Genomic DNA, 24,308 nt, shown 5'->3' on the forward strand with positions numbered 1-24,308 from the left:
TGTTCATATTATCCGTGCACATTCCTCACTTTTCCTATTAACACAATTTATAACTTATTTTTTATAAGGCTGTTCGTTTTGATAGAGGTATACATATAATTATCAGAACAAACATGCTAATGTTGGCATTTGCAAACAACAAAAAAAGCTGTTTATTGTATCACCTAATGTAATTAAAAGTACACTGTGTTATATACATTTTTCCAAGTACACGATCACTTATAGTCTCTAGGCATAATGTATATAATATTTACACTGTTCTTTTTTTTTTTGTATTAAGTTATTCCTAAATTTACTTTACTACATTATGATTATATCTTATGTCTCAATGATCCGCAAACTGTTGCGCGACTACGCAATAGTGAGATAGCAGTTATATAAAACAGTCCCTCGTCAAAACCAATAAAGATCATAAAGAATAATAAATTTAACAAAATTATAGTTTGTTATTGTAATGTTATATAATTAAAAGTTAATTACCACACAATATATCGAATGATAAAATACTATTGCCAGCCTTCATACTTAATAGCATCAATGTTATACATTCACAATGATAGCAATGGTAATGTGTACGTGGTTTATTTGTTATTTGTCCCATTACTTCCATATAAACTGGAAGAAAAAATCAAATTCTATAAATGTTTATTCTTTTTTATTTCTGTTCGTTTTCAAGTTCTTCGAGAGAGAGAATGCACTTGTGCTCTATTTAATTAAAAATTACCGCCTCATTGATTCATTCATCCGTATAAATGTTTATGAATCGACGATTTTTCTGGAAAATCGTTGTGCGAATACTGCAGAAGTTTGCAATGAAAATAATCGCAACAACGGAAGATTGATTATTAACAACACCAGTACTAGTCAGTACTCACTTGGAAAAAAATTCACTTCACTCGCTCGTTGTGTGAGTTTCTTGTTGTTCGGATTGCATTTCACCTTCCATTCTTGCTTGTCGTTCCGCGGCTGCTCTCGCTTGTCTTCCGGCGCTTGAACGAAGATTCTTTCGTTCCGGGGGAGGTTCTACGCTAAGTCGTTTCCCACTGCGTGCTTTCTTTCCCTTAGTACCCTTATTATCTTCTTCCATTTCTGATGGAAGCTTCGAGACATCGCTCTTGCTAGTATTACTAGCGCTTTGTTGCGATGTAGTTGCATCTTCTGAAACCGTTGTTACCGATGTTGTAGAGGTAGGTGTGATAATGGATGCAGGTGTGGGTGTAGATGTTGGTGTACATGTAGGCGTAGATGTAGGCGTACATGTAGGCGTCGGCGTGCGCGCGGATGTGGATGTGGATGTAGGCGTGACTGTAGATGCAACTGTAACCGTAACTATAGCTGTGGAGATGGTTGTTGTTACTGTAGCAGCCGACACCTCGTCGGTGTCTTTCTTATTAGTACTTGAGGATGCATCACTGAACACATTGTTCTCCTCTAGAGAACTTTGTTTAACTGCTATACCCAATGGGCGTGCTCCGTGTTCTACTTCAGCTGCTGTCGCATCTGCCTGCGTTATAGTGCTCGCTACAGGTTTTGCGCTAACTTCAATTTCGATCCTTGGCTTTTTATTAACAGGTTCAAGAGTTACTTCAAGCATACTCGTTTGCGGCTCAGACCCTTGGCTGTGATCGGTATTACGTCCTCTTTTCTCACTTAATCGTTGATCTTCAAGGTTCCTCGTTAAAAGTTCCGCGCTAGTTCTACTTAAATGTTCCAGAGCTTCTTTCATCTCCTGTTCCTTGTTTTTCCTCTCGACTCGTCTTTCAGAAAGATCTGCCACATCATTCTGCTCCAACGCTTCTCTCTTCTCTGGTTCCACTCTACGTCTTTCCTCGTTATGCAATGCCATGTCCGTGTACTGCTGTAATGTTAGCGCAGGGTCAACAGAATATCTGGATTTCTTTTCTACATCCTTTCGTTTAGTCGTTGACTCTGTAATTGTATCACGTTGCCTCGAGTTGCTCGCTGACGATGTCGGTTTACGCACTGCTGAGACACTCGAAGTTGACGGATTTAAAAGCCCACACTGGGCAAGACTTTCGTAGGCCGACGATACTCCACCGGGCTGCATGGAGAATGGATTTAAACCACCCAAACCCAACGGTGTATACAAAAGACTAGGGTTTGGAAAGAAGAAGGGAAATGGTGTCGTTGTTGATATCGTGGATGATGCTGATGAAGTTGAAGGCACCGAAGTTTTACTTGTAGGAGGATCCAATTTACCGCGAGACGATTTACCAGCGCTGCTAATACTAGCAGAACCTGTATTTTTGCTACTGACAGAACTAACAACGGGATTCGTATCAGCCGCTGTGCTGGTTGCCGTTGCACCTAAAGCAGCTTCCATACCCGCTAAAGACGGTAAACCAAGACCAGCAAGATTTGCAAACAAAGAATTCGTTAAACTCATATTACTCAAATTACTAAGGTTACCCAAACCACTCAATGCTCCCAGGTTGGGTAGACCACCGAACGGCATTAGAAGAGGATTATTCTTTGGATCGAAATTGCCAAGGGAAAGGCCAGATAAAAGAGAATTGTTCAAATTACCCAGGGAAGGAAAGTTTAGACCTGAAGCCATCGATGTAGCTGCTAAATTAGCTTGATTTGCAGATTGCTGACTAGTAGGACTTGGCATCATTGGTGGTCTCCCTGGGCTCTTACCCTTATTAACGTAACTTCTATCATTTCCTGATAATCTTTTTTGCAAATCATGGGGAAGATTTCCTCGTTCTTTTACAAGTTCTGCCCATTTTGGATCCACATCAAACATGGGATTCTCCATTAGCCACTGACCTAATCGCTTTAATTGTGGTGCCTTACTGCCTGTAACCTGAAATTGGTATATAAAAAGGTTAATGTACGTATAATTAATATAAATAATTGGATAGATGGATAGTAGTAAAGAAATAAATTTGTTATTGTTATTTGCAAAGATACATTTATAGTGTAAAAAATAAAAAATTGCATCCAAACCTTTTTGCCTGTTAATCTGTTAATTACAGCGACATTTTCTTCACCCGTCAGCTTTTTCCAATCTAATAAAGATGGATCAACTCGTGGTCGCCGTCGTCTAGGTGCATTTAAATATTCTGCGCCTAACTGCTCAGACATAACAGTTTGTTCAGCTAACCACTTATTTACTTTTGCTTCATGAGAATACACTCCGATTTTAGAGGAATATTCAGCGACTTTATTAATGTCAGCAAACATCGCTTCATAACTCTTCTTGTTACCACTTGTCGATGATGAATGTGTTGAATTGAAGTTTGGCTGTTGCTGTTGTTGCTGCTGCTGCTGCTGTTGTTGTTGCTGCTGCTGCTGCTGCTGCTGTGATTGTTGTTGATGTTGTTGTTGCTGCTTTTTAAATTCACGATTTTGTTGCTCAGCTTGAACAAGCAAAGCAGAAAAACCATCTTTGTGCGAATGTAAAGATGGGGGCGGTAATCCAGAAGTAGAATTCGATGCTCGTGAGGAAGGAATCGAAGTAACAGTAATGGAAAACGGTTTCTGGGTACTCGTTGGAGGATTCGGAAGCCCCATCGGCGCAGAAGTTGGAGTAACAGTTACATTTGGTGTAATTGTACTTTTTTTACTATGTTCAGGATAGTGACTACTTTGTTGTTCTTTCGCAGCACTTAATCCTAACACTATTTCATCAAGTTTCCTGCGTTTCTTCTCCTTTCCAATTACAGGTTCATCTGCTGGCTAATAATAAAATACATTTTTAATTGCTACTAATATTTATATTATAATTGTTTAGATAAATGTATGAACATTATGCATATTTATACATACACAATTCTTTCTCTTCATTAATTTGTCTAACATACTATCTAATTTCCCTTTATTACTACTAATTTGTTTATTTTTATTTGGCATTGAAAAGTCTTGAACTTCATTCATAATATCTTTGTTATTATCTGTGCTCACTTTTGGATACCTGAAATTGACAGATATTGAATAATTTGAGATACAATTATTTTATATATTAGATACATTGTACACAAGAATGAGACGCTAAAAAAAAGCATACCCAGCTGACAAATCTATGGGAGTCAAAGTACTTGAAGTCCCAGGAATTACAGTTGGTTTTCCAGGAACTGTGTACTTTAAATCAAATGGCATATTAGGCGTTCGTGTTTGTTGATGTGCTGGAGGTGGCTGAACCGGCGTTGAGCGTCTCGATTCTTCCGATTGTGATTCCTCATTTACTTCCCACGTGTTAGATCCAGATAATGTAGCAGGCTTACTTAAACTCCCAGGTGACTGAGTAACCGTGTGGCTACTACTGTTCAATAATGCATGAAGTTTCGCTAAAAATATAAAAAAACAATTATTATCACCTTTTTTTTTCTTCAAATTCAAAATATCACTTGCTATTTCTTTTTTTCTTAATTTTACCTCTTTCGGTTTCTACATCAATAGCAATATGTCTCTTGCGTTTTTTCGATTGCGACATATTACTTCCAGATGTTGTATTTCGTGATATTCCATGATCCGTTGTTATAGTTATTACTTCAGAACATTCTTTTTCATTTGAAGGAACGTCTGATTCATCACCAGCGCTGAAGTTTATAGATACAGGCCATTCTTTATGTTCAATCGCATGTACGATGTGCATTAAACGTGCTTCAATTGCATGTTCCTACAAAATAAGACATAAAAATATGTAAATACAGAAAATGAATATGTATTTCGTATGTATTTTGCACAGGCTTATTTAGATAAGTCAAATTATGCTTGTAACAATCTCGATTTCCTACTAAAAATATTCTATTTTTTAGATTTTCGCATTTATCAGCTTAAAATATGCATATAAATATTATACAGGGTAATTCTTGGTTAACTTTATTTTTTTGCATTGAAGCATTGCAGGGGTGAGGAAATGTTTAGAGTATTGGGTCTCTTGAGTGATAGGTATGGCCTTCTCCACTCCTCATCCCTGTAGTGCTCCAATGCAAAAAAATAAAGTTAACCTCCTAATTTTTTTGCGATAAAATAGCCGGTACTTAGGGGAGTAAAATTGGTCGTTATAAATTTTTGCAAATTGAACTTAGGTTTATATGAACTTTTTTGTTGCTTTTAAGGTGTAGTATCAACTGTAAAAATTTGTCACACGAGTAGTGAATCACCCTGTATATAAAAGATTACAAAATATCATAATAGTAATAATAATAATAATAATAATAATAGTAATAATAGTAATAAACTTTACTTACCTTTGGCCACTTGATAGCATTATTACTATTATGTGATAAAAGTTGCACAACCGTCGGTTCATTATAATCTGCTACTTTGTCTCGGAGAACAAAAGTATCAATTTGTGTTAATCGACTCAATGGTTGAATAACTTCTAAATCAGGGAACATTGCTTTAAGTTCTGCCGCCTGAACGTTACACTTATCCTCGAGCTTGCACATCTTTGCTTTATTATCTTTAGACGGGTCCACCGCTTTATTTTCTTGTATCTCGACCTCCTCTTTAATAATTGGAGTGTCTGTTTTCACATTGATTTTATCACTCTCAGATGTTGCATTTTCATTGCTTTCTGTTGACTTTTCCATTGTTTCTACAGTTTCTTTTTGATCTGATGAATTTTTCTCGTTTACCTCTTGAGTTTGTGACTCTTTCACTTTTTCTTCTTGGCTTTCCTTGTCAGTCTCTGCTGAAGTTTCTTTTTCTTTAGTTTGATTTTCTTTCTCCGTTTTTACGGCTGGGGTTTCTTCGACACTCGCATTACTTGTTTTTGTTTCATCCATTTTGTTAGTTCCTAATACCTGTTCAGTTTTTAAAGCTTCATTTTTTATTGACTCTATCACCACTTCATTTTTTTCTTCAGTTTTTATTTTTGTGACATGCTCTTTGTCTGATGATGGATTTCTCGTAACAGTTGTAATGGTTAATGCATTACTAATAGGTTTTTCATCAATTTTATTTTCAGCCTTGATAATAGTCAATTCTACTTGACTCTTTTCCAAATCTATATTTTCTAACCGTTTATCCACAGTATTTAAATCTTTATCTTTCTTAGCACCCACCTTCTCAATTTTTAATGTACCTTCACCTTTTTCTAATTTTACAAGTATTTCATCTTTATCAAACTTTAATATATCTTCTCTGTTCTCAATTTTAATTGCTTTCTCAGACTTATCTGTAACTTTAGACGCTTGGATGTTACTATACATATTTTTATTTAGAAGTTTATGAAATGAGAAATCAGGGTCGTTTAAAATAGTTATATCAGTTCTTCCTAAACCATGCTTTGCCGCTCCAAGTAGTAATTCTTTATCGTGTTTTCCAGGTTGCCACCAATCAGGTGTGTCACCTGATGGTTGACACAATGAGAGTCGTTCTTCTAAATGAGGATGTGATAAAATTTCTTCTCGAATTTTGCTTAATAGATCTACACGATCCAATATTTGTCTTGCTTTTGCCGGACTCAGATGATCAACAGGAACTTCTGAAAACTCTGATACATGTATATCGTATTTAATATTTCATTACATACAATAAACACAAACATAAACAAATGTTATACTTTTATATTAAAGCATAAAATATGCTTAAATATTTTTTTGTATGTAATATTAGTGACTGGGAGATGCATGATATATATCACGGATTCTTAATTATACATAAGTGTAATTATAAACGTACCATCTTCATCATTCAGTTTAGCGTTACATGCTTTTTTACACATTGCTCTAAAAGACATATAATAATCTGTAAGGTCATTGTCTGTTTTTTTATCAAATCTAGCTATACTTTTAAATTTAGTCCAATCATATTGTGCTTTCTTTCTGTCGTAATTAACACCGTATGTAGATACAACTCGTAAGAATTCACTTTCTTCACGACGCGACCATTTCGTTTTTTGTTCTTCTATACGAGTTCGTTCCCTTTCTTTTACCATAGCTTCCATTTTTTCCCTTCTTTCCATTTTCTGTAAAAAAGAGGCAAGAAAAATGGTGTTTTAAATTATATTTCTTGCTTTTATATGAAATATTATGTTAAATATTTATCTTACCAAAAGATACATAGCAAGTTGTTGCAAGTCCCATCCTTGCATATTTAAAGGTGGTTCACTCATCGAAGTAGTGTGATTTACAGCTGTATCATTTTCCATTCCTGATTTGGATTTCTGTAACACTTTTACATCTTCCTTCTTCACACTTCGCTGATAAGAAGAAATAACGCGGCGTAAGCGTGTATTAAGATCAACTACTGAAGGCCACGTTTTCTCATCATCTAATAAACCATCGTTTCCTTCATGGCTGCTACTGGGTTCAGGACCGGGTGTATCTGCTTTATTAGGTATCGCAGGTGAATCAGTAGGCGTTTCTCGATTAAATTTATCAGAATCTTTTGAATCTTTCATCATTCCAATAGATTCAGCATCTTCGATGTCATTCTCTAAGCTAGTATCGTCTCTACTGCTACTGCTGAAATATTAAAATACTTCAAGTTAAAATACAATTTTATATTATGTATTTTATTATATATCGTATATATTTAATTTTTCAATTTTCACTACACACATCTTTCTAGTATATATTTAATTGTGAAAACATACATATATACTTGACCAATTATAAATAGTAACAGTTATATTGAAACTACAACTTGAAGATATACAATATCGAAACGAAAAAGATTTCCACATTTTTGTCGCTTCAAAATGCAGCGCAGATACTAAAAAGTTACATTGCAAACGGAAGATATTGTAAATATATATACAATATAACTGACTGCTTATAAAAAACACTTAAAAATCATTGCATATTGCCTGGTACGTTATATGCATCATCCGTCTCCACTGTAAATAAAAGCTAGTAGAAAGTATAATTCTTTAAAAACATGTAGAATACAAAATTTCTTCACTGTTAAAATACGAATAAAGGTATGAATAAAAATGAAAAAGGAAAACTTACGCTAATTCTAGCAGAGGCATTATCTTAAGCAAATTTAAACAGCATGCAAGCCATATATGTTAGAATGAAACAGCAGTGGCACATAGATATAAAAAAACAACGTAAAGAGAATAATTACTTACTTATTCTGTATGATCTGATACTGGGAAGGGGGAGGGCAGCTTGTAATGAAAGAAAGCGCGGGATCGATCCTCATCTGGTCGTAATTCTCGTAGCCATGTTTGTAGCAGCCAACTATTAAGGATTTATCTGCTTGAGAGTCCCACCACTTCGCTGGTCGTTCCGTCAACTGTGGAGGGTTTATCCGCAACGCACTGTAGGGCGGTTTCATTTACAATTTGCCAATTGATGTGTGCCAATCGAATGTTAAAATTAAGTTTTGTATTTTAACAAATTTCAATAAAAAAAATCACTTGTTGTTAAGTCATAGACGCATATATATATTGAATAGATTTGAAGAACCGTTATTCATCATTTTTGTCCCCTCTGTTTTCAAATTAAAAGAAAAATGTATATAAACTTTAAACTTCCTATTCTATTTGCCCCTTTAATACAGTGCACTGCTTCTTTTTAGTTGTTTCTTACCATGTTGCTGTTGAGTTGACCATCTTTGACCATATTAAGCCGTACAAAGTGTTTACAGTAATTTAAAAAATCGTGTATATATTCATATACATGTTTAGAAAATAGGATGGGAAAATTTTTATATTAGTAATATAGGATATCAGCGATTAATAGCTGTTTTATAGAGCTACAAAAGTAAACATGGTTCAGCTCTATGAGCATTCCTCATACAATTACAGCTCCCAGGATAAACAAATACATTGCACATGCAACTATAAAGCTTCGTATAAGCGTGTAAGTAAGTGCATGATATTCTATGATAGTCAATTGAGCGTAGAGTAATGGAGGTTTTAAAGTTTATATGTATATGTTTTCATATATAAATATATTAATGTATATATACAAAAATCACTAACCTGACATGAACACCATCAGATATATGTTGGACTAAGTCTCCAATAATCTCGTGCTTGATATAGTAGAGCATTCGGACGCGTAACAGTACTCTGTACACAATACAAAAATTATTTACAATATTTCAATAAAATTAAGCATTACAATTACAAGCATCTCTTTTTAAAAGGATTTTATATTGACCAATAAATTTAATTAATGTACGTACTTGTTTGCATGACGACTCAAGTGCTTCCTGTAATTATTTTCCAGAAATATGTCTCCGTCATATTTTTCAGCATTACTCCAATGATTGGGATCATTTGGACCTCCATTGATAACCGAACCACGTGTCTCTCTACCTTCTCTGACTCGTCCCTTTTTCTTTTGCCTATTATTTCGTCCGCTAGTATTAACACATACAGTCTTGATCTTTTCTCCATTTTCTACAGGCGTAATAAGATCACAAATAAAGTTACGAATTTTTTCATCGCCACGATAGTAACGGAGGCAGTAGAGTAAAATGACTCGTGCGCAGTCTTCAACGTCAACTTCGCGCCATCCTCGTCGAAACTGGCTGTGTTGCAGAATTTCTTCCCATCGGCCCCATCCGAATGTGAGCAAACCTCGTTCTACTTTAAAGCATTCACTTCTTGCCCAACTTCCATACACCACTTCACCTTCTCGTGGAACATATTCGTCGCAGAACTTCCGTGTCTTCTTACCAAACTTATCTCTTCGTTTTTTACCTTGGAATAATAAATAAAAGAGATATGTTACTACATCTTCTTAGATACAATGCAGTTTAATATATTAACATAAAAATACAGCTCAATGTATACTTTTCACGTTAGAGACAAATAATTTTATATATAAACAACAAGCAACATCACAAAAACGACGTGAAGAAATAGGTGTTTCTGTGAATCGTGAATCGTGAGTTATTAAGAAAAATTAATATTATTTAATATGTTACAAATATATACATAATTAAATACGATTTGATAAAAGGCAGTGAATTAAATTGAGGAATATAATTAGTGCAAACTAAGAAACTGATACTCTATCAGTGTGTAATGAAATAAAATAGTAATATACAAAGAAAAAACACTTATATTCAGTAATTAATAATAATGCATAATAATTTATTACTTGCATTTCACGTATAATTAAACTTTATGATTACTGCAAGTAATAAAAAAGGGCAAATGTTTATATGCCATGCATTAATGCAATACAATATCCCAAAATTGTGCTAAAATAAAAATTCCGTCATAATTGCATAATATTGTATAAACAATGTGTATAAGACACCAAATTTTAAAATCATATTAAATATTTTTTCAAAAATTGTGAACTGCAGCAAGGTTTTGGGGGCACATTACGCACATATAGCAGAAAAAGACCAAGTCAAAAACATGTTATGTTTTGAATACAGTAGACTCCCGTATAACATAGTTGTACGTTACTACGCATTATAAGAAATCGTGCTATACGAGAATTGTTCTCGTATAATCCATACGAAACAGAGGAAGTCGGTAATGATGAAGAAAACGATATAATGCTCTATCATAGCGGATTTAATTTTATTATTTGCCGCGTTGTATGAAAAATCGCATTATATGAAAACTGTACTCGCAGTGTTTTTGCTCCGCGTTGTAGGAATTCGCGTTATACGGGAGTCCACTAAACTGTTACATGATAACATAACAATGTTATAGCTGGATTTTATAGTGTTTTAGTCATGCATGCACATGTTTATGCTGATATGTGTATGTAACATTCATTAATTAAAAACAATCAAAGAAAATATTTTATATACGTATACCTAAAAGGTCGATTTGAAGTTATTTTTAGAAAAATTTCCAAACCAATTTGTATCAAAAATGTATTTCATATTGTTAAATATTACGTTTCATTTTTTGAAACTTCATGTAAAGAACAATATTAATTGTGTTATTATGTTTAATACTTTGATATATATAAACAATATTTTTATTTTAATATGTGCTATGCTTGACTATGCAAAAATGATAAAAATGATAAAAAGTGTGTTAAAACGCACAACTATTTCACTAATTTATGATTAAAAACATGTTTTGGATAAATGGAATGAAATACATAAATGTGACCCAATACCTTTGTAATTATTGTAAGTCATTAATCCACTCCAGGTATCATAGTAATTCGATGAAATAATAATGCTAACAATGGTATTGTGTCTTAACATGCACTAATAATGAACATACCTCTACCTGTCAACCCACTACTTGTTTCATCGTCACTGTTATCATCCGAACTATCAAGATCTGACATGACGACAGACTCATCGTGACCATATCGTTTGATTTGCGTTCTTCGCCTCGGTTCCGATATCACTAACTCGTCCTCCTCTTTTTTCTCTGTAGTATCGATCTCAGCTTTCTTTGCCCATTTCTTCCAAAAATCTGGATCGTCGATATTTATATCTGATCTGTTAGATGAACACGCGAAACTAGCTTTTGAAAATGTTGATCCTTTCTCTGCTTCTATCGTAATAATCTAATTGAAAAATTATAAATTAATAACAATTATCGAAAAATAAAATACTTTTAAGTATATAACAAAATAACTAATAAATTTAATTTACTTGTGTTCTACGTTCCAATATTTGTTCTATATCCTCCTCACAAAATTTATCTCCAGCATTATCATCGTCCATAATAGCACCATAAGCACCTTTTTTTAATAAATCTTCTATCTCTTTTTTAGTCAACTGTTTATTGCTAGGATCTTTACCACCTTGACTTGTATTCATAGATTGTAGAATAGCTTTATCCAATCCAAGCTTCAAAGAAGCTTTGTCAAACATTTCTCTTTCGTATGTATTTCGGCAAAGTAATCGATATACTTTTACCATCTTCTGTTGACCAATTCTATGACATCGAGCTTGAGCCTACATATAATATATTTAGCTATATGTATACATTTATAATTTAATAACATATAAAAAAATATTTCAAATATGTTATTTTAATAATTAATAAATCAATTAACTTCGTAAACGCAAAAAACATTTCTAAGTAATGTTAAATTCAAAACCTGTAAGTCATTTTGTGGATTCCAATCACTATCATATATAATAACTGTATCTGCTGCTGTAAGATTAATTCCAAGACCTCCTGCTTTGGTACAAAGAAGAAAAACAAATCTGTCGGAGTCAGGTTTACTATAACGATCAATTGCAGCTTGTCTTAAATTTCCCCGAATTCGACCATCAATTCTTTCATACGGATACCTAAACAAATATTTTTAATCAGAATGCTTCTATTTGACTACAACAATCTAGTTTGGTAGAAAAAAATGTTTGATATTAACATTCTCGGAAACAAATAAAGAAATATATAGTAAAAAAAAAAACCAAAAATAAAAATCATTTGTATACTTACTTCTTATACAATAAATAGTCTTCCAGCAGATCCAAACATTTCACCATTTGACTAAATATTAATACTCTATGACCACTGGCTTTTAGTTTTGGCAGTAATTTATCAATCAAAACCATTTTTCCAGAACTATTCACTAGAGCATGATAATAAGCTTCTGAATCTTCCTTTTCACCAGTCTTGTAATCCAATTGTATTTGATCTTCTGCACCATTAAGTAGGAATGGATGAATACAGCATTTTCTTAATTCCATCATTGTATTCATGAGATTCGGAATGTTAGCTGATGTAGTACCCTTTGCAAGGAAAGAGAAGTTCCTTTCAAGAATACCGCGATAATATTTTTTTTGTATATTTGTTAATTCCACCTGAGAGATAGAGAAAAATTATTTTTTACGAATTATTTATCAATATTTAAACGTAAGAGAAAATGTATTGTATTAGTGGTATTAATTACCTCAACTACGGTTTCTTCTTTAGGAGCTAACGATTTCTCCACATCCTCTTTGAGTCGGCGCAACATCATTGGTTTCAAAAGTAGTTGCAGTTTATGAACTTCACTTTCACTGCTTAGATTACCAAATTCTTTAAGGAATGCTTCACTGCTAGAAAACTGTACTGGTTCAAGGAAGTTCAATAATGAAAAAAGCTCATTGACGTTATTCTGTAAAGGTGTACCAGATAAAAGCACTCTATGATCTAAATTCAATTGTCTTAAACCTTCGAGTAGCTTGCAATTCCTATTCTTTAGTCTATGAGCTTCGTCAATAACACATAGTCTCCAATTATATCCTCGTAACTCGTTAAAATCTGTTATGATTATTTCAAACGTAGTTATCAGTACATTAAATTTAATCAAATCTTTAATTTGTTGCCCTTTCTCATTTTTATAATAAACTTCATACTCTTGAAGCATTGTTCGACTTGCTGCACTGTAAGTTAAAAAAACTGTATTGGAGAAAGTACCTTATTTTCAAACATAAAATTATAGTAATTGAACTTACGATCCATGATACACCACAACGTTCATCTCAGTCCAGCTTTCGAATTCACGTTGCCAATTTGGAATGGTTGAAAGTGGTGCTATTATTAAAAATGGTCCACGTATTCCATACTTATATACCGCATCCACAAATGTTAAAGATTGAATTGTTTTTCCTAAGCCCATTTCATCCGCAAGAATACAATTATGTCCATTATACCAGGAAAATAGCAACCAATTAAGACCTTCTAATTGATATGGTCGTAGACTGTTATTATTTTTATAAATTGGTGATTCTTCTAATTTTACCCACGCTGATGCATTTGGTTTCTTTTTTGGCTACAGAATCATTTATTATATGCATAATAATTATTTTTAAATACAATTGTGCTGCTATATTTATAGTATATTACCTTCCACTGATCTTTGGGAGGTACTTTATTAAATCTTATGAATTGAGCTATTTTTTCTGGATCAACATCTTCCTCTAATTCCCAAGTGGAATCTTCATATTGAAGAGATCGCCACTTAACTAAATAGTGTTTTATAGTTTCTCCAGTCGTTGGATCAGTATGCATTGCTTCATCTAGCACTCTATCTACTTCCACAAAATCTGGATTAAATGGATCATCTTCGGTCTGAAAAAGACAGACTTTTATTACTCGTATATTCATCTTCCTGATACTAGCAATTTGTTATGAGGAATACAAAAAAAATACAATTGTTATTGCTACCGAAGTATACCAAATTAGTTGTTACGAATAATTGAAATAGTCAGTAAATATTAGTAGTATTAAAATTATTATAAAGTATATAGTTATAAACTTGAAATTACATTTTCAAAGATATTAGTATTTTGTTGTTGTCTTTGTTTAAATCTCTTTAGCTTAGCTTGAATCCGTTTGTCGCCTTTATATAATTCCTCCTCAGTCCTCCATTCACAATGCAAATATGAAAAGTTTCTATATTTTACAAAATATTCTTCAACTTCTACTATTTGCGGTTTTACATCTACTACAGCACTTTCTTGCTTAGAGTCCACAACTGTTCCTTCAATTTTACTTTTATCCTTCCCAACATTGCCATTGTCACTTTTGTCGTCGGAAGCCTCAGTATCGTTTTCGTCCTTATTACTCGTTTCTGAGACTAATTCCTTTTCAGAGGTTTCTTCCTTAGATTCACTTTCATACTCTTTATTTTTCAAGTCAGATGCGCTGTCATCATTTTTCTCATCGGACGTTTCAGTTTTCACTTCTGGAACTGTTGGTTTAATTTCTCTTTTTCCTATACGAGAACATAATATATGTTGCACAACCATGGAATCTTCATCTGTTGTATTCTATAATGCATGGAAAATATTGTTTATTAAAACTTTATCTATTTTTATTTGACTTGAAAAAATATAGTATCATGTGATACATACTATATATACAAAATTAGGTTTATTAGGCCCAACTTCACCGCCCTCGTTATCTTTTTTAACAGAAACAGGTTTCGCTGTATTTGTGCCTTCTACTTTTTTAGAAAGTTGAGAATCCTGAAGAGGTACATCGTCATCCGAAAATCTGAGCATTACGTCATCAACATATTTCTTACGATGCGTATTTCTCGCAGAACGTCTTTTATTGTCATCTCCGGCTTCTGGCGATGGCGGAGGTGTTGCCGCTAATTCTTCACCATCAGAATCAGGCGCTATTCGACTTTTCCGCTTTCTATAATGTAATTTTACAGAAGGATATTAGGGAGTTACAAACAACATATGAAATTATGTTCGCAGTGCATAAAAATATTTTTAAATCACATACTTCGAACTTCTGGGTGACTTTCCTAATGAAACTTTTCCAACTGATCTTTTACGAGCAGCAGCTTTCTTCTTATTCGGTGTAGCAGTTTCTGCAGTTGTTCCAGCATCTGAATTTTCTTCTTTCTTCTCGTCTATCGTCGAACTATCTTCCGATTCTCCTTTCTGTTTACTTTGATCTTTTATTTCAACCACTAAAGGCTCGGTAGTTGAAGAATGCACTTGTTCCTGGTCACTTTGATTGGACGGTTCAGATGGTTTTACATCTGATTCTTTCACTGCACTTGAATCGGAAACAGCAGTTTCTTCTGTTTCCTGCGTAACTTCATCATCAGCTGACTCAGAGTGATTAGTTTTTCTGTTAAAATATAAAACATTTAATAAAATATTTAGTCCTCCAAAAATGGAAGTTAAGTGGAAATACTCATAAGATAACTCACTTTCTATTACGTTTTGTAGAGTCTTTGTCTTTATTCCTTTTTCTAGGCGCTTTTGGAGATTTTGCTTCCTTTGGCGGTTTTGGTTCTTTTTTTACTTTCGGTTCTTTTGGTTCTTTCGGTTCTTTTGGCTCCTTTGGTTTACGCGGTTTCCTTGGAGGAGGTCGCGATTTCCTGCCTTTATTCCATTCTTCTTCCATATCACCAGATGACGGTTTGATATCCTCAGAATCAGCAGCACTATCAACAATGTTGCTACTATCTCCTGGGGTTACTTGATTGTCTGATAACGGTTGCTCTGGCTGCTGCTGGGTAATTGGTGTAGGAGCGCTTGCCTCTTTATCGGCTTTCTTCCTACTCTTCTTAGCTCTCGGTGTACCTTTACTGCGACCACGACCAGTTGTGCTTGAAACCTATTTATGAAAAATTTTTTTGTTTTTAATATATTTTTACATTTACAATACTCGAAATAAAAGTAAAATATATTAATAATTTACCTGTGGACTATCAACAACTGCTGCTGTAAACATTGGACTTTGCAATATGCATTGTGGTCCACCATTACACTGATCATTAGTCTCATGTTGTTGCAGAGCTTGCAACTTTTCTTGTATAGAAACAATTTTTTCTTGATTCTCAGTTGCTGGAGGCATACAATACAATTCCTGCAGTTGCTGTTGTAACGCAGCTCTTTCTTGATGATGTGTAACCGGACCACAGGATGAACCAAAACCAGCAGATGTAACAGTTGTTGATGTTGAATTTGGTGGAATATTATACATATTTGGCATAGTGCTACCACTAATGATATCACTACCAGGAGGATATTGTTGAGCAGAACCCACTAAAAGCTCGTTTGAATACATGTTATTCTTTTGAATATTAGTATATTCGGTAAAATTTTGTTGTACTTGATGCGGAGTTTGCGAATTTGGCACTGACACAGCAGTTTGATGAGATGGTAATACTGTATTACTGCTTTGATTAATTGTAGGAATTTGTTGACTGTTTAAATGTGTGGACGGGACTTGATTAGTTTGGTTTGGGGGCAACTGAGGAGATGGATTTGGTAAAGGAGCTTGTAATTGTGGTATCTGGGGTGAGATTAATGGCGCAGTTTGGGGTAACACACCAACTTGCGAAGTTATATGCGGTTGAGACTGTTGCGTCGATTGAACCTGGGTAATACAACTTGGAGCTGGTTGAGATGGTGGTGGTGGCTGTACTAACTGAGGCTGAGATATTTGTGGTTGTGATGGTGGTGTTTGATTTAAAGCAGATTGTTGCGATTGCGTAATTGTTGCCTGCTGTGGAGGAGTATTCATTTGTTGCAATTGTTGTGGAGGTGGTTGTTGAGCCAGTTGGGGTTGTTGCACTTGATTTATTTGTGGCTGCTGTGAAGGCTGCAGTGGCTGCTGAGACGGTACTGGAGATTGCTGAGTTGGCACTACCTGAGGTTGATTTATATGGATTTGTTGTACAGGTTGTTGTGGACAACTGATAGATTGCTGCTGGTTGTGCTGCTGCTGTTGCTGTTGCTGTTGTGATGACGTTTGACTACTAACCGTAGGTTGTTGAGTGTGTGCAGTTGCACTGTTGTTAGTTGGGCAATTTGTTGAATTCATTTCTAAATGTTGATCATTCGACTTTTGATCACATGCACTCTGACCTTCAATGGTAGAAACAGGAGTCTGAGCTTGACTTTGCGTTAGTTGCTGTTGAGGTAACGTTGAGATACTTGGGCAATCAACATTTCCATTTGTACTAGAAGCTGGTAAAGACTGTACAGTTTCTTGAGAGATTTTACTGGATGTATGTTCTAAAGGTGAATTATTTTGTGTATTATTTTGTATCATAGTATCAGCTTGTTGACTAAGCACATCTTGCTGTTCTTGAATATTTTGATGTATTGTTTCACTTTCTGGTTTTGAAGATTCAATTGCACTATGAGAAGAATCTGTAGATTCTCTAGCTGTAGTTTCTGCAACGCTGTGAATAGTTTCTGTTCCAGTTACTGGAAATATTGATGAGCTTTGTTCAGATACTGGAGGTTGCGTTTCTACTACACTTCTGTCTTCATTCACATTTGGCCTTATTTGTTGCTGTTGTTGTTGTGGATGCGGCCATTGGGTTGGCATTGGCATTCTAGGACCTGTTACAGGCGACATAGAACTTTGTGCGGTAGGCTGAGCTAAAACATTTGGTGCTTGCGACATTGGTGGACGTGCCTGAAATTGATTATAATCCTGACTTGAAACACTTGAATTTGATACCGCAACACCTGGAATCACCATTTGCTCTAATGCTTGAAGAGTAGTTTGTTGCGATGTTGGATTTATCTGCATTGAAGTTGGAGGGCAAGGTGAAACAGACATTGTACTAGGTTGATTTGATTGTTGATGTGGAAGTTGTACATGCGGATGTGGAGACAATGTATTAGGTTTAGCTGGTGACATAATAGGTCTAGGAGACATTTGCTGTTGTACTGCTGGTGGTCGCGGTGACATCTGAGGTCTAGGCGACATCTGAGGCGACAACTGTGGAAAAGTTGCACGATATTGAGGACTTGTAGCATGTTTAGCTGTACCAAACTGAGCTGTTGGACCAGAATGTTGAGGTTGATTGAACATTGTAGTTGTATGATGAGAATATTGTGGGTCTATTGGCTGTTGTTGTTGTGGTTGTTGTGTATTAGGATGCTGTGAATGTTGAGGATACTGTTGAGGATGAGAGGGATGTGTTTGATGAGTTGGATGAGATGGGTGATGATGTGGCATTCTTTGTGGCGGTTGCTGAGTTTGTTGCTGCTGCGGCGCTTGTTGTTGTTGATGAATAGCCGAGGCAAAACCTGGATAGCCTGGAGATGTTTGATACATTGTAACAGAATTTCCCTGCTGGTAATGTTGTTGTCCAACCATATGCTGGTATACACTACTTGTTCCACCAGGTTGCATTGCTTGATGCGGTACACCCATGTTTCCTATCATACTTGGTTGGTTACTAAAATGCTGTTGTTGCTGCTGCAATTTTTGATTCATAACTCCACTTTGATCTTGTTGATGAGAATACTGTGGAGGTATATGTTGTCGGTAAGTACCAGGCTGTGGTGCCATCTGATTATAATGTCTCTGCATTTGTGGATAAGCACCTCCACTACCTGGCCAACCTTGCATACTAGGATCTATAGACATATTTGCTCTAGTCATTGAATGCTGTTGTTCCATTGAATACATATTATCATTATAATTAGGATATTGTCCTCCACTACCAGGATGAGGCCCTCTATGTTGCGGTGCCATATTTCGAGCTTGATTTTGAAATGCCCCTGGTACCATAGCACGCTGTGGTGCACCATTATCAAACGTACCAAGATTTTGATTGAACATGTTGCGTTGTGATGGATTTTGCAATTGATTAGAACTTCCAAATTCAGATCCGCCGAATGAAGTTAATTTTTGAAGCGGAGATTCTTGAGATATATAAGATTGACTAATGTAACTCCCTCCTCCATTAACGCCAGGGTTTGGACCATCTCTAGATACTACCACAGAATTAGTTGTGCCTGCAGGGTCAAAATGATCGTTCCCCCCGAGGTCAGGAAGAGCATCAAGCATCGAGCCACTAACATCTTCACCAAACAAATCGTACGAGTCCATGTCTATGCTGCAGGACTCTTCGCCTCTATTTCAGGCTCAAGAGAATATCGTATAGTCTCTCTTTTAGTCATTAACGTGCCCATTGTTAATCCAGGTCTTTTTTGCCTGAAACAATGTTTATTAAAAATTATATTATGATTATATTAACAATATCTATCTTAATCTTATATAAATGTAATAGTCTTAATACATTACTAATATTTGTATGTATAATTACATTACAATGTTTAGTTTTATAAATAATATACGTTGACAATGACAAATGCCAAAGGGAAAAAGCTATACGCTTATGACTTAATTTCTCATAATCGCTATAACCTTTCCCCCTTAGAATATGTCCTAATATCATTCCCAGGTAGAGGAGACATTAATTTACACAGAATTCATTTATGTGTCACACCTATATATGCATATAAATTATTGTTTTCACATTTATTTGTACAAATAATAACAGATTCTACAGTGAAAAGAGATTTTATGTATAGTTCCAAAATTACACAATTTTCTTTAAAATGCTATCTTTTACACACAAATTACAAACAATACAATACAATTACAAAAGCAACATAAAATTATACAAAATATTTCAAAATATGTATACTTCTATTCCACAATAAAGGTTAAACTTACTGAATGTAATAAGCTTTACATTTGTTTTAAAAATCTTTGTTCCCACTGATGAGATATTCTATATGTACATTCATGGATTTTTAACGAGAATAAATAAAGATAATTATCAGAATAAACTACGATAATTTTAATAAATATTGTTGGAACTCAATTATTACTAAAAATATTAGCATTAGATTGTATACAATTCCATTGGTACACGTTCATTGCATGTTTGAACAGTTTTATATACACTGAACATATTTATGTATTATCATAATATGATGAAATTAACATAACCTAACATTAAAATGATACAGAATGAATATAATCTAAACATTATGGAATATGTACAAGCAAAATATACACAAAGATTAAAAGGAATTTCACAAATTTACTAAAAATGATAAGATAATATCATCATACGATTCTGTAGCAAAAAAGTAGATGAAATTAGAGTATTGAAAAGTAAGTAATTATTATCTTCTATTGCACCGTAGTAAGAGTTTTAAGGAGTATTTAAGCAATGTAAAAATGTTGATATAAATTACAAGAAAAAATGTCTAATATGTACATTATTTATTGAAAGTTTGTAGGTACTTAGAAACACGAATTTCGATGGTTCGTTCATTTTAAAATAGAAATAAAAATTCAAAGCTATTTGTAACGAATGAAAACATTGAAAGTGATATATTTTTTTACGAGTAACAATATGGTATTATTGCACGTTGCTAACTGACACGCTGGTTAAATTGTACAACGAATACGTAAAAAATCATCAAATATCAATGCATGCTACTTAAACAGAAGAATGAAAAAGAAACTGAAAAACACCTTACAAACCTGAAGCACTGACAGCGGCACTAAATTATACGAAAGAATACTCTTGCTCTCATTAGAATACGAACTAAAATACACACATTAAGTATATTACAGGGGTGAACAGAAGAAACTGTAAGATAAGACATAGAATGTTCTCACACTTTATTTCGGGCGTACTTTATTCTCGAAAATTTTTCTTTAAATCCGTAGAATTTGAGCGCACGGAGAATAAAATATGAGCATGTTATAATGTCAGAAGCAATCGAAGCGACTTCGTAAAAAAAAAAGCACGGATCGTCGGAAAGTACGCCATTATCGTGAGAGATTTCCGTTTGGGCTTCCGAGAGAACTCGTAGCGGCCACCGCGACGCTCGATATTCAACCAACAAAGCGTCACTTCACTTTACACAATTCACTCTTTCTTTGTATATTTCGTAAAAACACCGCTCAAAACTTCTATTATTCGATGAATGTGATTGTATGTTAATGTTTTATCGAAAAACCACCCTTGTTTGCGCGCGCGTATACAAGATTTTCACCGACGGTGGCTGCGGCTGCGGCTGCGGCGCGGACCGTCGAGGTGCAAGCGTGTCCATAGGTCCGAATCATTCTACACATCTCTGCCCCCTCCTCTTTCTCTTCAGTTCACAACGAAGGACTACTCTTCTCTCTTACCCTACCCTATCCTGTCCTGTCCTATACAACGGAGGCCGTCTACCCACACTAGTTACCAAACGTAACATCCGTAGAAACTTACACAGCTACCTTTCACGTCATGCGCGCACACTCACTCACTGCACCACCTGGTGGCGCGCGCATCTCTCTTTGCCACTTATAAACGTCTATGCATGCACACGCGTGTGTACGGAATGTACACAAAAAAAGAAATAAGATTACCTTTAAATTAGTTACATTTTCAGTTCATCATTAGGGAAACTGTTCATAGAAAACTGGCGAAATTCAATTTCTATACATAACTCAATCTATAATACTTAATATTTGTCTGTAATTAACATAACAATTTTTTCGTAATACCATAACAACAAAATACATAGCATTTTTATTTAAAAGACAAGCTTAAATTATGGCTAATATCTCTTGCGTGTATTATATATGTACAGTAGGCACGTATTTATTATATTGTGAACAATCGACGAGCAAAAAAATGTTTGCAACATAAAGAAATTGGTACACGTATATGGAGTATCAAGATTGGTGAGTATTAAAAATTGCAGTGAAATATATTTTTTAATTTGTAGAATACATATAAAAATAACAAAACTGAATCGATCGATCGAAGAAATAAAAATTCTGATGGGTTTTTTTTTTTCTATTTTAAACACGAATACGACTGAGAAATCATTTAATAGTTACATTTAATGAATTTTTATCTTTCTATTTATATACTTCATGCCTATTACGTACAATAAAATTGTTTAGGAATATATCAAACATTTTTACACAGTTAATGTATAATACCATTTTACTTATTTCAATTTACCTTTTATTATAAATCATTACGTGAAAACTCTTATTTATCTTTTTTACATTTTAAGCACAGATTACCCATCGATTTCGCTAATGAAATTTTAATCAAAATATTTCGAAGATAAATATTGCAGAGTAAATTTCCTCTTACAAGATTAAAAATATGATGTAAAAAGGAAAAATAACAAGACTATTTCTTATAAAATGAAAAATTGACAAAAACGATCTATCGTTTCTTTATATATAAAAAACGTACGCAATTATATATTTTCATTTGCAATTTAAAAAATTATTGAATGGATGGAAACATCTATTACCTCATTTTTAGACGTTAATACTTTCTATGTGTGTACATACATACGAAAATGATATATATATATATATATATATATATGTATATATACCGAGAAAGTATAAATATTTATATATAGATATATATACATGTATATATTCGTTGAATGAAAACAATGGGAAAACAACAAAAAAGGAGATTGAACTGCTGCAACCTTCTAAGAATTACACTTCTGGTACATAAAGTATTCGGTATCATGATAAAAACACACAACGCAATTGGCGGTAGTAAGGCGGAGTCCGAATTATACCACAAAGAGAACCAATCAGATTTTACCTTATAAAGTAGGATACCAGGGCAGGATATTCGATTAACCAATCCTGTCCTTTACTATCAACTTGAATGTACATGTATATACAATATCTTTAATGAATCAGAACCTTATTTGACATTACGTCCAATTTTTCTTGATTGCATGCAAATATAAGATAAAAAGATATGAATTTTAACGAATGCTGAATAAAGAAATTAAATTACATAATCCGCCAATTAATAACGTATCGCGAAAGATTACACGAAAGTAAATTCACAAAAAATGCTATACTTTTATTCCACATTTTGTTACGAATTACGTATAAGTACGAATTTTGTAGAGTTTTTTTTTTTCTTTTTACAAAACAGACAGTTCAAAATATCATAATTATCGACTTTCATAATTATAAACAAAATATAAAGAACTTGTTGCAAAACTTTAATAGCAAAAGTTAGTTAAAACAAATTGTATTCTCATGCAAAGTATGTATAGCCTCTAGTAAAATAGTTTGTTATGAATTAATGACATTAATAAAGATTAATATCGAATATCTATGAAGAAAATAAGTTTGATTTAAAACACGTAACAATTAAGTTTTACTATTTTAAGGTTAGTATTTTGAGAAAGATATTTGGTTCATATGTCTTGAATTCTGAAATTTTCTAAATGAATTTTAAAGAATTCACAATTCTATAACAGTAAGAAAAGAATTATGCAATATAATTGAAGAAACTTACACAATAACATTAACAAGATTACTTTAGCATATAATCTTAATAGTATCCAATAATTATGTATTTTGTTGTATTACATACCAATACATCGTGCAATTAGATATAATTTTTATACTTGATAAACATAAAGGGATACATACAACACGAGAGGATAACATTTAAATAAAAATATTGTGCAAAATGTAATGAAATTGACAAAAGACTGTACACTTGCAGCATTTACACAGAAAGATTACAGGTTACTGTAAAATTCGGAACATAAAAAAGAATATGAAGTTTATATATCTTTTTATAACAGAAATAAAAAAATGTTCGTCTAATGAAATATTACAAGAGATTAATGAAAAATATCGAAACGCTAAAAAAGATTTATATCTTTATTTTGAATGCTGAAAATCTGTATCCTCTTTATAAATGTAACATGACACCATAAAGTTTTATTCGAGATTGAAGTGTCAAAATTAAGTTTCAATATTGTTAAACTAAGAAACATATAAGCAATCTATACAAACTTCCGAGATTCTATTATCAAAAATCAGCGATTAACAATAACTAAATATGACTCACTGTAGTGTACACGTTAATCCCATTCTCCTGGACATTCCATGTAAATCTACTGCACGAATGTTCGCTTAATCGTTATCTTGGTGTCCATTTTGTTTGGTTAATTACTGAAGAGGCGTCAGTGCTGCCGTCGATTACGTTGACACAACATAATGGCTCTTTCGTGATTGGAGCACAGTATGTGTCAAAAATTCTAGTTTTTTAAACAGTTACGCGAATAATCACACAAATTTGAATTTTACAATACCACTGTAATACACTAAAATAAAATGTAAAACGTTTTAGCAATAGTATACA

The 24,308-nt window shown here is 33.7% G+C and overlaps 1 protein-coding gene across 4 annotated transcripts; it reads right to left on the reverse strand.

Annotated features, from left to right (window-relative positions):
- Positions 1-122: 122 nt before the first annotated feature.
- Positions 123-24,230, reverse strand: Kis (chromodomain helicase DNA binding protein kismet). 4 transcript variants are annotated; one of them, XM_076898242.1, is made up of 24 exons: positions 24,015-24,230; positions 16,031-19,294; positions 15,537-15,946; positions 15,101-15,454; positions 14,719-15,007; positions 14,131-14,634; positions 13,709-13,933; positions 13,318-13,634; positions 12,771-13,245; positions 12,317-12,681; positions 11,970-12,165; positions 11,518-11,823; positions 11,144-11,429; positions 9,118-9,637; positions 8,912-9,001; positions 8,054-8,245; positions 7,028-7,442; positions 6,658-6,943; positions 5,220-6,469; positions 4,402-4,645; positions 4,034-4,313; positions 3,796-3,940; positions 2,974-3,705; positions 123-2,830 (listed from the first exon to the last, which is right to left on the reverse strand). In XM_076898242.1, the coding sequence occupies exons 2-24, from the start codon at positions 19,187-19,189 to the stop codon at positions 893-895; spliced, it is 12,978 nt and encodes a 4,325-aa protein (XP_076754357.1). In that variant the 5' UTR covers positions 19,190-19,294; positions 24,015-24,230; the 3' UTR covers positions 123-892. The 4 variants fall into 4 exon arrangements, with proteins under 4 accessions (XP_076754357.1, XP_076754356.1, XP_076754358.1 ...); XM_076898241.1 differs by having other exon boundaries at positions 11,138-11,429; positions 24,015-24,229; XM_076898243.1 differs by having other exon boundaries at positions 5,220-6,460; positions 11,138-11,429; positions 24,015-24,227.
- Positions 24,231-24,308: the final 78 nt, after the last annotated feature.

The sequence above is a fragment of the Xylocopa sonorina genome, chromosome 7 (assembly GCF_050948175.1).
Source record: "Xylocopa sonorina isolate GNS202 chromosome 7, iyXylSono1_principal, whole genome shotgun sequence".
Taxonomy (NCBI): Eukaryota; Metazoa; Arthropoda; class Insecta; order Hymenoptera; family Apidae; genus Xylocopa; species Xylocopa sonorina.

Excerpts from the sequence above, each read along its gene's own strand:
- Kis (XM_076898241.1), bottom strand. The coding sequence starts at position 19,189 with ATGGACTCGTACGATTTGTTTGGTGAAGATGTTAGTGGCTCGATGCTT. Across the intron at positions 15,947-16,030 it reads CAGTTGTTGATAGTCCACAG|GTTTCAAGCACAACTGGTCG; the intron begins GTAAATTATTAA and ends TTTCATAAATAG. Across the intron at positions 9,002-9,117 it reads TTGAGTCGTCATGCAAACAA|AGTACTGTTACGCGTCCGAA; the intron begins GTACGTACATTA and ends TATTGTGTACAG.